Source organism: Podarcis pityusensis (genome assembly GCF_964106645.2).
Source record: "Podarcis pityusensis genome assembly, chromosome: 3".
Classification (NCBI taxonomy): Eukaryota; Metazoa; Chordata; class Lepidosauria; order Squamata; family Lacertidae; genus Podarcis; species Podarcis pityusensis.
Window position 1 is genome coordinate 82,845,137 of NC_138026.1, and position 18,699 is coordinate 82,863,835.

The following is an 18,699-nucleotide window of genomic DNA, read 5'->3' on the forward strand; positions in this document are numbered from 1 at the left end:
CAACCCAGATCTTTGGAGTTGGTGTAGTATTACCTAAAGCAGGGGTGAGGAACCTCCTGCCTAGGTCCCCAGTGTTGCCTTCCAGGGTTCTCTAGTCCTAAGGACGCTGACTAGGTCCATCAAAAGCAAATGCAGACAAGGCATTGCAAGGACTTAAAGGCCCTGGGACACAGGCCCAGACACAAATTTCCATAAATTTTTCATAGATATCTGGGAAGTTAAGGCTAGGGTTGCCATATTTCAAAAAGTAAAATTCCTTAAGCTTTCTGAGCTGTTTCTGTTGCTTTACCCATTGTGTTGCCGTACATCCAGGGTTTCCATGACATTTTGCTGTTTTGGCAAAATTCCCCCGATGCCATTTTTTACACTGGAAAACCAGGACGTGTCAGGAATTTTCCTGACGGATGGCAAGCCTAAGTTAAGGCAGTGGTGGCTGGGTTTCTTACCAGCAATGTGGTTCACAGTGCGCCCAGCTGCCTTTTTAAGCAAAGTAAAAAAAGGTAAGTTTTAGAGAAGGGACAGGAGGAAGGAGATCTGTTGTGTAAGACCTCCCAATCAGCCATAATTTTATACATGTATAAGGAAGCACTGCACTAAGATTTTTCACTTTCTACAACCCACTGCATTGTTGGCTTGCTTTTGTATTTATTTGTATTTAAAATATTTCTATGTGGCCCTTCAATGAAACTTTCAGGTTGAGTTATCAGGGAATAATCTGTTGTCTCTCGAGATAGAGGGATGCCAGCAGCAACAACACAGAGGTAACAACAACAAATAAACACCAGCAGCAATAATCATACTGCACAATCAACAAACAGCAGAAAACAGAAATCGTCAAACATAAAATACAACGGAATGCATGAAACCACAGTTAGGCAAATAAATAGGTCTTTGCCTTGCCCTAAAATGACATCAGAGCTGGTGCCCTTAGATCAGCTGACACTCTGCAAAACATCTATTTTAATACACAACTCTTTTTCAACAGACCATTTCTCCTAATTATACCATCATCTGAAAACTAGGAGAGATTGTGTGTGAAATATTTAAAGGTTAATGAATTTATCACACCAACACTTTTTCTTATTTTGGAAAATGTCCTTTTCAGTTGAAGGAGGATATGTAAATCCCAAAACCCATTTTATAAATAGCAACTCATCTGATTACCTGTGGTAAGTAAAAACTACCCCACCCTCTGGCTATGAACTGGAGAAGGAAGCCTTCCTAAACTAGAACAGCTGATTTATTCCCCTCCCCCCCTTTTAGCTAGTCAGTGTGCAGACTTTGGGAGCGGGAAAGAAGGGAGCCTATTTTCTTCTGGATGTTCATTTGCAAGGACTTCTAAATATACTTATTTGAAAGGATTCTAGTTAAAATCAATGGGACTTGCTTTCAAGTAAAGCCTTAAATTACATCACTGCTGAAATATAAGTGCTCGTTCTTACTTTGCTTTTGATATAAATGACACCAGGCCAAAACTTGTAGAACAGGCAAACTGTGTGGTGGTTTCTACCCTGCTTATGGGTATAATGAGTGGCTATTACTGCCTAATGTTGACTTAAACATAAGTCACAATACAACTCCACCTGTTTCAGTTGACTTAGCGGGGCTGCACCGATGCACATGACTTGAGAATAGTAGTCAGCGATTCCCATGTAGACCCAGAGAGAGCAACGTAACAAATATTGTTGCTGTCCAGCAAATTTCACAAACCACATCCAGCATTTCCTAGGATTCCCTTTTAACTAAAGCCATGCACAGTTCTACATTACTCACAGTCATTTGTTTTCCTGTTACACTAGACAAGAGCCAAGGCAATAAGGTAAAAAAAAAAATGACCCTTAATGCACAGACGGCCTCAAGGAGGGTTAAATGTGCAGGAGGATTCTAGAAGGGAGGTTGAAGCAAGTCTTGGCATGTCTCTCCTCCTAGTCAGAGGCGAAAGCTATGTGTAAGACTGCAGAATGTCATTGCCACCTCGGATTTCCCTTCAGCTTACTGATAGGAAAATGCCACAGCAGAAAGTAAAGCTGCTCTTACTACATAATTGTTAAGATTGTTTGAGTAACATTAACATGACAGTAGGAAGAGGTTGGCCATAAATATCATGCCTATTTGTATCATTAGGGGTTAGCGCACTTAAATGGAGTTTTCGTATTTTTGTGCAAAGCTTTGCTTTGGGGTGGGCTTCTCAAAATCAGGAAGATCGCTCCAGTAGCACATGGGGGGAATCATTCAAAGGCCACTGGGAGGTATATTGTGTAAGCTAACACAGCAATGGGTTTAGGACATCCTTAATTCATGGGTCATGTAATGATGCTTTCAGGGACGATTCCTGAAAGTTACCAAGAGCCTATTCAGACATTCAAGAGGGCATATGGTGGAGTCCTCATACCACCTTACGATTCATTTGTGGAATCACTTGTTGGAAAATGTTGCCACATATCCTTTCCCAAAATTCTTACCTCTCCTGAAGATAAAGCTAGATGGCTTATCCCCATTCCATTAAACTTCCTACATTTAAGGGATTCAGATGTTTAAGCACTTTCTTCATAGTTGAACAAGAAAAGCCCATGTGGGAATATTAAGGACAGAGCTTGCATGTGTATCTTCTCCTGACTTTAAGCCCCCACAAGTTCTTTGAACCCTTGAAGAGAACTAAAGACCAGTATGCTAGATTTGGTTAAGGTGCTGTCAGAAATTTGAGAATAACTATTGGGGACAGGCCAACAAAGGTCCGTATAGGTTATAGCTATGGTTTTCCCAGTAGTGATGTATGGAAGTGAGAGCTGGACCATAAAGCTGATCGCCGAAGAATTGATGCTTTTGAATTATGGTGTTGGAGGAGACTCTTGAGAGTCCCATGGACTGCAAGAAGATCAAACCTCTCCATTCTTAAAGAAATCAGCCCTGAGTGCTCACTGGAAGGACAGATCGTGAAGCTGAGGCTCCAATACTTTGGCCACCTCGTGAGAAGAGAAGACTCCCTGGAAAAGACCCTGATGTTGGGAAAGATGGAGGGCACAAGGAGAAGGGGACGACAGAGGACGAGATGGTTGGACAGTGTTCTCGAAGCTACCAGCATAAGTTTGACCAAACTGCGGGAGGCAGTGGAAGACAGGAGTGCCTGGCGTGCTCTGGTCCATGGGTCACGAAGAGTCGGACACGACTAAACGACTAAACAACAACAATTGGGGACGGGCACCATTTTTATCTATACACACAACATTTTACTGCACTGTGTGATCCATCCACACTGATGCTTTGATTTCCCATATCTACTGTGCAGACCAGCACCTGTGCAGTTGCAAAGATGGACTATGCTGCATCACTACATCCAAAACCTGTGTGGGAACATCTTAGTTGGCAGGTTTGGCACTATGCAATGTTAAAGAGAGAACAATTCCTATGTTCCTTGCCACTTCAGACAAGCCATGCACCAGCAGTGCCCCATGTGTGTGCAGTTTTCCACACTGTCTCATATTAACATTGTTATTGTTGATTCCCAGTACCTAAGATCACCCGTGATCATCACATATCAAACCCCAGTGATATAAATTTTACAGTGCCTTATCTAAAAGGCCACACTATTCTGTTGCCAGTCATCAAGTATAGAGAAATCAAGTAAGCTGCATGCATATGTGAATAGTCATTAGCCTTCTAGAGTGCTATGGATCTGGTGTGTTTTAATTTCTTCTGTTTGCAGTTTTAGTATGGTACAAAGGCTACTTTCATGCTTCATTCATGCATCACACTGAGCATTTATGCAAAAGCTTCTGGGAAATTACATCCAAACAGACTTACACAACACTCCCAGAATATTAGTCTCCTGTCCATCTTTACTAATGGGTTGTTAGTAACCATTATGTAACCATTTATAGTGATTTTAGTGGAGGAACAAATATTACCGTTGGATCAGTAGGAATCACAAATCCATATTTTCCAGGTTTAACCCAAGACTGAATTTGAACTTGGATGCATGAAAACACACATGCCCACTGAAAAAAATAACCCCCCACCCAAAAAAGCATTTATAAGACGTTTTGCTCCTGTCTATTTTTCATATCCATAACCCACATTTTAAAAAACATCCTACCAATGTATGTATTAATTGCACACAAATCTTTCAGTGAGATATATGCAAGAGAACAGTTCATACATCCTATTTCATGCCATTCATCTTTGCTTATAGAAAATTCCATGGTATATGTGTGGGGGAGTGTTGTAAAAAGCTTAAGGACGATAGCATGAATAACTGACACTTTTAAATACATTAGAAGGAAAGTATATGATATATCTGCCATTTACAATTGTTCTGTTTCACTTGGGACACAAAATGTGGAGCAAGAAGGCATACAATTGGCCTTCTGGTTCAGTCACTTGCTTCAGTGTTCATAGACATTTTGCCTAAATTTTATTGTAACTCAACCTCCTTGTTTCTAAGCTTATTCTTGTTGGATCAATCGAACAATCATTCACTCTCTTCCTTCCAACAGCATTAAGGGTATGATCCAGGCAAAGTTAATGATTTTTCAGTTCCATTGGTTGCAGTGGGAGATATGTTGAAAGCTATTCTCACCATAGTTACCTTGAAGGAGGATAAGGTTATCAATAGCAACTAGTAATAATGTTTACGTATTACCTCCAGTGTCAGAGGTTTTATGTCTCTGAATACCTAATGGGCCACCGTGAGAACAGAATCCAAATGTTCTCAAGTACTGAAATTAATGGAATTTTAAATGCTTAGCTTTGCTCAAAGCATGCAATAAAAGTCTTTAAATGACCACAATGATCTCCTCCTTTTTAGACTTATATTTCTAGATTTAACATACCAAGTTCTTAGTCAAATTTATTTTCTAAAAACCACTGGTAATCACAGAAATACAAGCTGGTTGAGGAACATTATAGGAGAAGTGGTCCCCAGCCCATTGGACCCTGTGATGTAAAATTAGATTTTGTCTGATCCTAGTTCTTAGATTCTTCCTTACACAACCACTCTAGGAAAGGTTTTGCAGGGTGGGATTTAAATCTCATAAATAAATACACAGGACAGTATTCAGCAAAATAGTTGTGCTCATACATGCAAGGATCACCACTAGTACAGTAGTACCTCAGGTTACAGACGCTTCAGGTTACAGACTCTGCTAACCCAGAAATAGTACCTCGGGTTAAGAACTTTGCTTCAGGATGAGAACAGAAATTGCGTGGTGATGGCGCGACGGCAGCTGGAGACCCCATTAGCTAAAGTGGTACCTCAAGTTAAGAACAGTTTCGGGTTAAGAACAGACATCCAGAAAGAATTAAGTTCTTAACCCAAGGTACCACTATACAGTGGTAAACACTAAATAGTCCTCAGATCTGCTTCAGAGGGTTAGGGGAAGTCCAGAAGAGACTTAGGAGTTGTGTAGGGGAAAGAAAGGGGAAGAATGGAAACAGCTTAGTATTCCGTTGAATAGAACCTATGGCTTTTGATCCACGCATCTTGTGATCCCTATGCTCTTTTTGGAATTCAATATCCTTCCTAAAGTATTTAATCCAAAACAGCTCTGTTTTCTTCTTGAATGCTTATCTTAACACTATCAATGACTCATCTATGACTCAGATCCTCGCATGCTCACACACCCTCTTTTGTTCTGAAAATCTTGAGTGTATCCTATGCAAACAAGATTATCTGAGAACTGATTAAAGCATTTCACACCTTTCATTTTGACCAGTTTGGTATCTGAAAGAAGAATGCCATTACATAACTTGACTTGTGAACATTTAAATTTCAAAGTCAGCATAATGCAAAATGCTCAAAAACGTGATTATGGCCAATATCCAGAGGTTCCTTTTGTAGCATATTCATTCTCCTATATTTACAGCTTATAAAATAAATAGTATCTATCCTGGGACGCGGGTGGCGCTGTGGGTTAAACCACAGAGCCTAGGACTTGCTGATCAGAAGGTTGGCGGTTCGAATCCCCGTGACGGGGTGAGCTCCCATTGCTCGGTCCCTGCTCCTGCCAACCTAGCTGTTCGAAAGCACATCAAAGTGCAAGTAGATAAATAGGTACCGCTCCGGCGGGAAGGGAAACGGCGTTTCCATGCGCTGCTCTGGTTCTCCAGAAGCAGCTTAGTCATGCTGGCCACATGACCTGGAAGCTGTACGCCCGCTCCCTCGGCCAATAAAGCGAGATGAGCGCCGCAACCCCAAAGTCGGCCACGACTGGACCTAATGGTCAGGGGTCCCTTTACCTTTACCTTTAGTATCTATCCTCTCCAGGGCCATGGTGCTTAAAAATTGCTCATTTGAAAGAAGAAAGGGAGACATAAACCTTTGCTTGGAAACACGACTAAAGCTCTGCTGCTCCTTTTTTCAGCATCAAAAACGCATTTCTTGCATTTCTCCTGTTTCCAACAAAAATAGCAAATACAGCAGAAAAGAATAATTCTAGTAGTATCTGTGAACTGCAGTAACTATTTAAATAGTATGAATTTCAATATCTGGTCCATGACTAAGATGGGGTTCATTTAGCATAGCAGTTAAGAGTATGAGCTATGAACAGAAGTCAGAAGTTCAAATCCTGGCTTGGCCACAAACTTGCTGGGAACTAATCATACTGGTCTTACAGGGAGGCTTGTGAAGATTACTGAGATAAGGTATATGAAGCACTTTGAGCAGTCGTTTAAGAGTCAGTGTGGTAGAATGGTTAGGGCAGGGATAGCCAACGTGGTGCCCTCCAGATGTTGTTGAACTACCATCAGACCCAGGCAACATGACCAAGAGTCCAAGGTGATGGGAACTGTAGTCCAAAAACATCTGAGGGGCATCACATTGGCTTACCCTGGGTTTGAATGTGGGAAATCCAGACTCAAGTGTAATCTCTCTTTGTGTTTGCAGACTTTAGTTTCAAAATGGCAGCAGAGTAAAGCAACTATAAATCCTAAATACAGAGGTCAAATCTGCTCTATGCTTTCCTTGCCCAGCTTGAGTCAGCAGCCCATTATCCACATTTTTAAAAAGAAAGAAAAAAAGATAGAAAAGTGAAGATGGGGAGGTAAGGAAGGCATATGTGATGATAAATCAAGATCAAAGCTTGAGGCTGGAACAATGAGTCAACAGCTTTGGTCTCTTCAAATAACGCCCAAAATTTCTCCCAGGTTTATTCGTGCTTATTCGGGATTTATTATAATTGCATTCACTTTCCCCCCATTTTTTCCTAAATGTAACGTGTCCTCTTGTCTTTATTTTTTAAGAGATATCCAGGATTGTAGAACAATATGTTCTGCCACTAGAGTTGCTCTATTCCTAAAATGAGATGGTTGAAAGCAAAATTTATGCAGGCTGACAGAACCAACTTAATCCACCATCCTACTTCATACTAGATGCAAAGGCAAAATCAAAACAGATGTAGTAGATTGACTGACTTGTTTTCAGAGAACACACACTTGAAGAATATGTCTGGGTGTAAATGTGATCTAAACATTATTTTTTAAAATATATACCATGGTACTTCTTATGAATCTCACTGCTGAGATGAATAAATCTGTCTATTTTATCATCTCACCCACACTGTGAGACAGTCTCTCTCGGCATAGCCTAATTAGTCCAAGGCTGCTCAGTGTGCTTTATGGCAGAGTGAAGATTTGAACCAAAGTCTCCTCAGTCCTACTTAGATACTCTTATTTATTTATTTGTGCATTTTTTTGACTTATCAGCCACGCACTGCGAAAGAGCCTTTGAGCAATGTAACAGAAAAGAAAATTAAGATCCAAATGCATAGTATAAAAACAAAAAAGAATACATTACAACAAAACCATTACTATGATCAATAAACAGACACAATAAAACTTCAGCAGCAGAAAACAGTTATCAATAAACAACAGAACATCCATCGTTATCTGTCAAATGCACGGGAGAAAAGAGCGGTTTTTACCTGACACTGAAAGGATGTAAATGAGGGCATTAAGTGGACCAGAGCTAACTAGGACCTCACACTGGAGCCAAGCCTGATGGAAGTGAGAACATGCTCTCTGTATTACACAGAGGAGTGTGATACAGTGGTACCTCGGGTTACATACGCTTCAGGTTACACATGCCGCTAACCCAGAAATAGTGCTTCAGGTTAAGAACTTTGCTTCAGGATAAGAACAGAAACCACGCAGTGGCAGTGCAGTGGCAGCAGGAGGCCCCATTAGCTAAAGTGGTGCTTCAGGTTAAGAACAGTTTCAAGTTAAGAACGGACCTCCAGAACGAATTAAGTACTTAACCCGAGGTACCACTGTAATGTAACTTCCTTAAAATGCTTGCTGCAATAGATGTTTGACAAGTATATGAAGTTCAGTAGGGAGAAGGCCTGCCTAATTTCAGCTGGGAGTTCTACAGACTTGGGGCCACAATACTGAATGCACAGCTTCCTGTAGATACATGGCATCTGAGCCATGAGAGACCTCTAACAGAGACTCCTCCAAAGGTTCTGTGATTGGGCAGAGATATAAGGGGTCAGACAGCCCTTAAGGTATGCTGGACCCATGTTGTTAAGGGCAGTAGTCTGCTCCCAGCAAATGTCTTGCTGCAGAATTTTGCACCAGTTGGAGCTTCCAGGCCAGGCCCCAAGGCCCACATAGAATGCACCGCAGTAATCAAGTCTTGAGGTTCCCAATGCATGAATCACTATGGCCAGGCTATTCCTGTCCAAAAACAGCTGCAGTTGGTGTACCAGCCATAAAAGGTCCTCCTAGCCACTGAGGCTACTTAAGCCTCGAGTGACACAGATGGATCTGGGAGTACTCCTAGAAAATGTATCTGAACTTCCATATATTCTTAATATACACTTAATTTTAGATTGGATTTTGCTGTGTAATTTTTGTATAATCCTTATAGGTAGTGTTAGAAAAAGAAATTCCAATTTAGGTATTTTTCTCTCTCTTTAGGACCACCCTTCTTCCTAGCCATGATAATGGTAGCTTGGCACACTTTCTCACACCCTGCTTAAATTTCTCCAAATTATCTTTATCTAAGGGCTCATTCAGACTTCCTTTTGTGCCACTTTTCTAGACACAGGTCAGGGCTTTAAAGCTCCATTTCTGATCGGATATTTTTTGTCACGGTGCCTTCCCCAGAGAAAATCCATGTTTTACCAATGAATTGGAGCAAGCAGCTTTATCATCTGAAAACTGTATTACTATGTACTGTGAATGTAGGTTCCCAAACCACAGTCCAAGTGGCTCATTCAGGTCTGCAGCATGTCTGGGTTTCTGGTTGAAGACAGGAGATGGCACATCCATCACATTAAATATGTATTGATGTTAATTGTATTTTAGTTGCTTCTCTTATTTCTTGTATTGTATTTTATTGTATTACAATATCAATCCCATCGAATACAGTAAAATATATAAGAAATAAAATATAATCAAAATATAATTAAAAATAATAAAGCATCTAGCACACCATATCAACAATTTTCAAGTGGTCCAGGGTGGGTAGTTAGGGTATCACTGATCTAGAACTTCTTGTCTCTAGAAACTGTTGAAAATTCAGTATCAGCTTTATATTGTTCTTCAGCATTCATAAGTAATTTCTGATTTTTCTGCATTAATTTCATAGCTAGAAGATACTGAATCTATACATCCTTGCAATGCAAATACCAAAATTTTAATTTGGATCATGGTAGGGAAATCTCTTTCATGTTTTTGTTGTCCCTGATTTGTTGTGCTAAAATTTCAAAATGTAAATTAAACAATAATGATGAGAAAGTGCATTCCTGTCTGACACATCTTTTTTTTAAAAAAAAAATTAATCATTTTTTCAATACAAACACTGTCTGACACATCTTTGCAATATGTATTATGTATTATGCATGATTCCATTAATCAAAATTCTATCCACAATTTTGTATATATTGCTTCAACAAAATTGCAGAAGTCTAAGTCCTGGTTCGAATTTCTTCAACATTTTAAAGCATAGGCCTCCATTCTATAGAGTCAAATGCTTTTTCTGTACTGTATCTACAAACTAAAAGAATAAAGGTGTGTTTTGCTTCTGTTTCACCTCTTTTAAGTTTATCAATTTGCATACAATTTATGACAATTATCCACCTGCCATGAATCTTGTTTGATCCTTTTTTATTTATTCTTCAAGGAATTTATTAACTCTGCAAGCTAAAATGGCTGTCATAATTTTATAGTCAGTATTTTAAAGTGATAAGCTTGACACTCACCAAGTGCCTACCCTCGAGGACAGCTACTACTGGACTTGTTCAGCCTTACCTTGTACCCCAAACCGTGTTTTGCTGGTTGGATGTAATGTAAAATCTTTACTAAAATCAAATTAAAATCTTCTGAAATAGCTCATGGTGCCCCTCTCACATAATGGTCAGAAATAGATGACTATGTGAAGTGGCCTGACAGTGCAACATCTGAACCCTTTTAGCAAACATTTTTATTTTGCAACATTTAACTACTCTCAATAGAGAGATGGATTAAAATGTCTCCTTCTTCCAACATAGGCTCTGGCTAAGACATCAGATTTAATAATAAATCATATGATTGTGGTGCTGAGGGGAGAAGACACTTCAAACAAGGCAGATTACAGAAATACTTTTTTAAAATCAACCAAAAAAATTTGACTGTCAGGTTAGACAGTAACTAAGATATTAGGCGGAAAACAGAATATTGGAAAATATATGCCCTGAGGAATGTGTACATAATTCCTTAGGCTTGAAAATTCTGTTTCAGAAACAAAAGTCCACACTGAGTAATTTGTGACATTATAGGATTATTTGAAGTTACTGAACTGAGGTATGAAGTCTCAGTAATTCAGTCTAAAGGGTGATTAAGTCAGTGAAAGTGGGGGGTAGTGCTTTAATACAATCAAATGAAGTTACTTTGATGCACATTCTTTCAGGGAGCATTTCAAGAATTCCAGGCAGGATGTTTACAGATAAGCCAACAACAGGAGCCACCCAATCATAACTTACTAGTTGAGGGGCATGATGGGATTTCAGAAGTATAAAAGAGAGTGTTTTCAGGCAACATTCATTCTCTTCCGCTCTTCTTTTCCAGAAACCACACTCTGCCACAGCTACAGAATTTTCCACAGGATTACAAAGATAATTGAAGGTAAGTTGTTGTTTTTTTGCCTACATATGTCTTTTCTTTTTATTTGGTAAATTAATTGAAACATTGAATAGTGTCTATAATAACACTAGCAAGTGATATAGCTCTCATCACTTCATGCTTTCACCATATTAAAATAAAATAAAATAAAATAATAGGAAGCATCTTTAAAAAAAAAAGAACAGCCAGTGTGGTGTAGTAGTAAGAGTGTTGGACTAGAACTTGGTGAGTTTGGGTCAGTTGCAGTTTCAGACTAACCTACCTCATAGGGTTGTTGTAAGGATAAAATGGGGAGGAAGAAAACCATATATGCCACCTTGAGCTCATCAGAGGAAAGGCGGGATATAAATGTAAGGAAGAAAGAAATAGAAATCTTAACATGAAATAGCAAATTAAGGCTGCTTTCCTATGTAAAGTAAAACTACGAGAGAAAATATCTTGCTTCTGAGAAACTGGCGCAGCTTTTAAGGTTGACACTGGTTGTTTTGGTGGAATCACATACTGGTAAATTCACGTTGCATGGTGGAAGGTACTGTACTTCCCATTATCATTCTTCTCATCCTAACTATGATTATTCATGCAACAAGTATTTAAATATGATGGTTTTTATATAGTAAATCAGGCTTCCTCAACCTCAGCCCTCCAGATGTTTTGAGACTACAATTCCCATCATCCCTGACCACTGGTCCTGCTAGCTAGGGATCATGGGAGTTGTAGGTCAAAAACATCTGGAGGGCTGAGTTTGAGGAAGCCTGTAGTAAATTGACCTATATATTGAAACAAGGAAGTTTAAAATATATTGCTGTTACGTTATATTTATTCTTTCTGTATATTCATATGGAACTGTTTATGTGTGAATGTATTTGGTAAATTTCTTTTTAAGCTTTACTATATTCCAAGCTTTGTAGTTTATAAATCGTAGTCAGCAAAATTATTGGGAAAATAGTTCCCTAAAAAATCAGACTTCAGCTTTAATGGTCTTGGGAACTACATTGATTTCATTTGTATACTGATTCTCTTTCTGTGTTCCCAGTTGAACATAGTTTGTAATATAAAATCATTTATAGGGTTGTTGTTCTTTTTACCCTGCCTTTTATATTTATGTGTTTATTGATTGGTGTTTTTTTTTAAAAAAAAATCTCTGTATTAATTATTATAGCAACCAGTTAATATGCATGCCTGTTAGGAAATAAATTAAATTTCAAAATGGTAAAGCTGATGGAATCCTTAATCAAAATCAGCTTTACCCTTTTGAAATCTCATATCATTGCTCTAGCAAAGAAAATGCAAATTTAAATGAACCCTTTTTTCCTGATTATTCCCTAAATCCAATCCTATTCATGTTTATTTAGGAGTAAGTTCTATTGAGTTCAACAGGCTTTACTTACAGGTATGTATGTATAGGATTGTACCCTAAACTACAGCTTATTTAAATAAATCCACCACAACTCAGCCTGCAAAGAGTAAGTTTGAAACTAGTAAACTTGTTGGTTTCAATGCAGTGAAAACTGAGACTACAATTTGAACACCTGTGCGGGTCCCTGCTTTTCACCTGGGATGCACAAGGGTGTATACAATATAGCCTTTAAAAAAAATATTATCACCATCATTTATTTATTAAATTCCAAACCACTCTTCATCCAAGGATCACAGGGCAGTTTACAATATAAAAAACACAAAAATACATAACATAATAACAAACAAAAACAATAACCCCCTACAGTTTAAAAGGCAAATAAATGTGGCAGTAGCCTGGATATTCCTCCTTGCAGCGAGGTCATTCCAACCCCAATCCATTATGAGTAGCCTGGATAGCATACTGTTTAGCCTGTGAATCAACCCTTGTCATATTATGCAACTGAAACTGAGGGGCAAGGAAGGGCATTCTTTGAACTGATTGCCCAGATAAACCCTAAAATTTGTAGGCATCTGTTAAAACAATTTCAGCTTTGATCTTTCAAACTACACATACAAAGATATTCCAGCTTCAGTTTCAAAGGCCCACAAAGCTATGTTTATAAACCTGTTTTTTGTGAGGAAGGAACTTTTTGGTACAGATGTTTAGAAGTGCCTCTGGAATGTCCAAAGGTGTGGGCTTTGCCTGGCACTAAGATAGAAGATGATTGACAAAATAAGAAAACCAAGAGAAGCCAGTATAGTAAGTTTATTAAGAGAGTTGGATTTGGCAACCATGTCTAAGGAGTTCTGGCTTTCAAAATGTACAAAGTCAGGGAAAAGGTTGGTTAGCCTCTCGTTAGAGGAATCCTTTTATCCTGCTTAATGAAGGGAAGCAACTTCATACAGCTAATCTCCACGCTGGAGCTGTCAAGAGTGCTATTAATTATGTTGCTGCTTTGTTTTTGGGCTTTTTGTGCAAATATCAGATTGAATGAACCATGAAGAGCAAGTTAATAATAACCTCTTTTATTTCTCATGCAGGTTGCTGAAGTCCTGGAGGAAAGTGAGCATTCTTGCAAGCCTAGCGAAGTGTCACTTTGAGGAGGAAGGCTTACACTGACGTTCTGGGGCACAGAATTTTGGAAGGCGGGGAAGGCAGCAGCGGTGGTGTGTGAATGCCTCTTTATAACCAATGCCAGAGTCAATAATATGGCATAGATAACAAGAAGGATTTGCTGGAGAAGAGCTACTCAGACTTGCTGACTATTTTTATTCCTTCCTTTGTACCAAAAGTCCCCCCTGCCGCTGCTCAAACACTGCTAAAAGATGCCAGCCAAGACACCCATCTACCTGAAAGCCGGCAACAATAAGAAAGGGAAGAAATTCAAGCTGAGGGACATTTTGTCTCCTGATATGATCAGCCCACCTCTCGGTGATTTTCGCCACACAATTCATATCGGGAAAGAAGGACAGCACGATGTTTTTGGAGACATCTCCTTCCTGCAAGGGAATTATGAGCTCTTACCTGGGAACGAGGGAGAGACAGCCAGCCAGTGCGAAGGCCACAATGAGTTCCTCAGGGCAAACAGCACCTCTGACTCTGTGTTTGCCGAAACGCCTTCTCCGGTGCTCAAAAATGCCATATCACTTCCTGCCATTGGTGGTTCTCAAGCCCTCATGCTGCCCTTGTTGTCACCGGTGACGTTTAATTCAAAGCAGGACTCTTTGGGGCCTTTAAGGAATCCCAGGCATAGCTGCGAGCCCGTAATGGAAGAAAAATTGCAGGGGAAGAGCAAACACTTGGAGAATGGGAAAATATACAAAGATGACATCACATGGGAGCGGAACGTCCCAACATCGCATTATACTAATGGGAGAGACAGTCATTCATCCAGCCTTTCGGAGCAATATGCTGAATGGCAAACAGAGGAGTTATTTGACAATGGCCATCTTTCATGTGATCTAACCAAGACTCAGCCTAAATCAGAAGACTCCCTTTCGGATCTGGCAGAGCCTCTTCTTTCTTTGCAACTTGACCTCGGGCCATCACTTTTGGATGAAGTGCTCAACGTAATGGACAAAAACAAAACATAGAACTTGCTGCTTTTTTGCCTCAGTCATTCATACAAACACAACTGAAAAGTACAGGCGCCATCCAGCTAAGGTTAAGCAATTGAGGCTGCAATCCTCTGCACACTTCTTTGGGAATAAGCCTCATTGAACTCAGTGAGCCTTACTTCTCAGTAAAGCATTGGGTTCACCTTTTGAGGATGAATGGGATGTAAGTGTGCTTAACTTTAGATGGATTGTGATTTGTGTGTTTATATACAAAACCAACTCCCTTTGCAGTAGACAATTTTTCTAAAACAAATGACTTTAAACTATTTTTTTACTTAATTTCCATGATTTTTTTAACATGGCAAATGTCAGATAACAAGAGGAGGTATTTTAACAACACAGTTTTCAGCCAATTAAACTGCTTTCTAAGAACCAAGAGTTGTCGTCAACATAATATTTGGATTGATTCTGCAAGTTAGGACAATTAATTCATTTTCAGGAACCCTTTGGTTCTCAAGGACCCTGTGTGTGCCAGGCAGAAGATTTATGAAGTGAAGGTTAAATGTTAATTAGTTCAGCATTACTTAATATGTAACTCTTTCCCAGAATGATAGTAGGGGTTTTTTTTAATTAGCAATGTTTTTCATTCTGGCTGCACTGTTATTGTTGAGTGTTAATGCATAGCTCTGTGTTCAAATGGGAATGGCTTTCTTCTGTTCAACTGTTATGGGAAATATATGTAGCCAATACAAACTGGTGCCATTGAAGTTACTGGAGCCTCTTATGTGAGCTCCTATGCCAATACGTATTCAATCTTAGACAATCCAATTTTTAAAGAGATGAATTACACTCACTGCATTATTTTATGAGCTGAAATCTGTTTTTATGCACATTCACATCAGATTCTACACACACACACACACACACACACACACACACAATTGCACCAGTGAGCTGTTGCTTGGCATTTTTTTGGAGAGCCATTGTATAAACTGTATATTTGTGTGCATTTATGGAAAATACGTATTTGATCCTTTAGCTTTGTTCCTTTCAGTTACTGACATTGACACACAAATCTTTGAAATTTTGCAATGGGTTATTTTATGATTTTAGAGGGAAGCTCAAAGGAGACTGTGCTGCAGCAGATGGTACGTCAGGGAATATAGTGATGTCCCTGCATTGTTTTAATACTTTGTGCAATACAATAAAGAGTAAAGAATTAATGTGGAAAATCATGTTTCTGTATCTGAATTACACTTTCAAGAAGAAGAGGCTTATTTCAAGATGCAGTTGAAACCCACTTACCGTACATTCCCATTACGTTTTACTAGTTCTGTGCTTCAGTAGTGCCAAGAGGAAAATAACTTTCGTACTTTAATTAAGATTATTGCTCTGTTCCACAACTTGCCCACACAGATTTTGCAAAATTCATTCATCCTAATTTGGAGCCCCATGTGTGTTATAGTGAGCTGATGGAGTTCTTCTGTGAACTTCCTCACAAGTGGAGTAAGCAAATGTTTGAACTGGGCCATATTTTCTTATATGGAATTAAAGAAGTATACCCAAGGTTAAGGAAAGGTGTTCTCTTGTATCTTTCACTGCTTGGTGCTACTAGCGGTTCTGATTACCAGAGAGCAGAAAGGAAGGACCAAGTATTAGCACAGATGAATTCAATAACCGTGAACTTTCCACCTTCTGTCAAGTCAGCAAATATATGTTTGGAAGGTGTTGGGGTATGAGAAAATGGTTTCATCTTTGGCAGGACTACTCACTTTCTAGTCAGGGCAACACTTTAGTGGAATCAGAAAGTGCAATTTTCCAGGACCTGTGCTGACCAGAAGTCTGATGTTTTTGGCTGAATTAAGCTTTCTGAGTTAGAGTCAGTCTCTTAAGTTACCTTTAAGAAAACGCTATTCTTTTGAAAGAGATCTCCCACTAGGGAAATATATCAGCTAATCTTACAATTAAGATAATATCCTTCTGTGTTTTGAGTTCTTTGATTATTCCCCTTGCCACTTCACTGGACAGCGAAGATTGTTGTTTAAATAGTAATCTCTCCTTCTTGAGCTCATCAAATCAGAATGCTGACTTTATGAGATCCTGGCCATTTTCACAGCAGTAGACTATTCCAGGGAAAATTCTCAATAGAAAGCAGATAGTGCTGTTTTAAAACCACAAGATAGGGAGAAAGTTTATGATAAAGCTCATTTGCTAATACAAACATCCCTTTCAAGGTTTTCTGGCATTAACTTATGGGGCACAATCCAACCGAAATGAAACACGCTTATAACACATTGGTTTCAGTGAGAAAGTGGAACACATGCTTAGACCTCCCCCATTAAAATCAATGGAGTTTTAAAATGCAGAACTTTGACTTTTTAACACCAGACCAGGGAATGTGTCTATTTTAACATTCAGATCTAGAGCAACGTGAGATATGAAAGAACTTGAGACCCTCACTAGGTTTTGTGACTTTTAAACTTGGTTCACACGGAGATTCACTTTTGGTAACCCAGAAATTATCACAGATGATGATTATAAAAAACAGTTTAAAATATATGTGATAACTTGGGATACCTGGTTCTAGTGGAATAGTGAGTCTTTGTCCCAAAGGATAGTGGTAGTACTTTTAAACCTTTTGAGAATTAAAAACTGGAATTAAAGTTACCCTTCTCAGCATTTTGTCAATATCTGCAGTTGTGCTATTGCTTCAGTGCTAAACTTAACTCTGGAACTTTGGCTTTATCTGACGTTCCTAATGTTTCCTCCACAATTTGAAATCCTTAGAAAAGCTTATACAGGCACACAGTATCTTATATTTTTCCTTCAGTAGGAATAGGACTATAGGCACAAATCATCACAGTGGAACTCTATTTTAGTCTATCTTATGTTCCTCCTCAGACTGCAAGAATATTGTCTTGCATGTTTGTTTGGGCCCTGGATAGATTTCATAAGTTGTGATTTACAAATCAAAATCCTGCTGGAGAAATATGGCACCTGAAGGAACTTCAGCCCCTATGTTATAATATTGTCCCATTATTGCCCCATTCCAGCACTCATATCAGAATGTCCTGGTTCAGCCACAATACTCTGATGCCTCAATTTAAAGCTCAGCACTTTCCATAAAAATGGCATGGTACTTAAATATTACTTGGCACTGGAAAGCATCGACTCAGCCACATCTTGAATCTTGGACTGAGGATCTTCAACAACGGGCAATCACAAGGACAAGGAACATTTAACCAGTGTTGAACAACATTGAACAGGTGTGTACAAGCACGACATTTATTTGTATCTGATCTGAATTTTTGGACCTACTGGAATCAGAAATCTCTCCTGTTTTGTGTACTCTTCCTACTTGCCTCACTTAATTTGTATCCTTTTCCTTCCACTCCATATATATATATATATATAGTTGTTTAATTGGTTCTGGGGGTAGGTGGGATATTTTGAGCAATCACAACTTAAAATCCTTTTTTTATAATGTGCAGATATGACCGCCAGGAAGCTAGGGCGGTGGCTGTAAGGCTGTTTGGCTTCATTAAAACTAATTTACAACGCCGGCTTCACAAAGTTCTATGATACAAATTCCTTGAGGTTGCTGGAGCACTTAAAACAATCTTGCCTCCGATAAAAGGGGGGGGGGGAGCCAGCAAGCAATCCTCGCCATGTAATTAAAGGATTTAAAAAAAGAATCCATGGAGCTCTGATAAGCACATTTTACATTGGCACCATTTTGGAGGTTTGCACCCAGCTATCAGAACTGTTAAAAGTCTGTTTTGTGTTTTCTTTCAAAAATTAATATGTCTCAATAAAAACTTAATTCTAAACTGTGATGATCAAATCTTTTCCCCCCCTGAATTGACAGATATCACAAAAATAAAAGAGGTTTTCTGCATTTCCACATGGTTAACACTGTGCTGTTAATTTAATCAAGGTCAGGGACACAAACAAGAGGAGGGGCGGGGACTAGTGCTCCCTGTTACAGATGTTCAAGGGAAAGATAACGGTTGTATTGAAGGTTAATTGATGAAAGAGGGAGGTGCAGCCTGTTTTCTAGCATGAAGGAACCACTGCTGGACTTGGTTTGCTGTGCCCTGGGCACTGACCTTTTGCTGTAGAGGGAGGAGTCCAACAGAGCTGAAG

The 18,699-nt window shown here is 39.1% G+C and overlaps 1 protein-coding gene across 3 annotated transcripts in view; it reads left to right on the top strand.

Moving 5' to 3' along the window:
* CDC42EP3 (CDC42 effector protein 3) overlaps positions 1-15,785 on the top strand; it is a 60,097-nt gene extending 44,312 nt beyond the window's left edge. For all 3 annotated transcript variants that reach the window (XM_080997810.1, XM_080997809.1, XM_080997811.1), the window contains exons 2-3: positions 11,044-11,100; positions 13,537-15,785. In XM_080997810.1, the coding sequence (XP_080853936.1) occupies positions 13,822-14,589 (768 nt within the window). In that variant the 5' untranslated portion in view covers positions 11,044-11,100; positions 13,537-13,821 and the 3' untranslated portion in view covers positions 14,590-15,785. The remainder of the gene's footprint in view (positions 1-11,043; positions 11,101-13,536) is intronic.
* Positions 15,786-18,699: the final 2,914 nt, after the last annotated feature.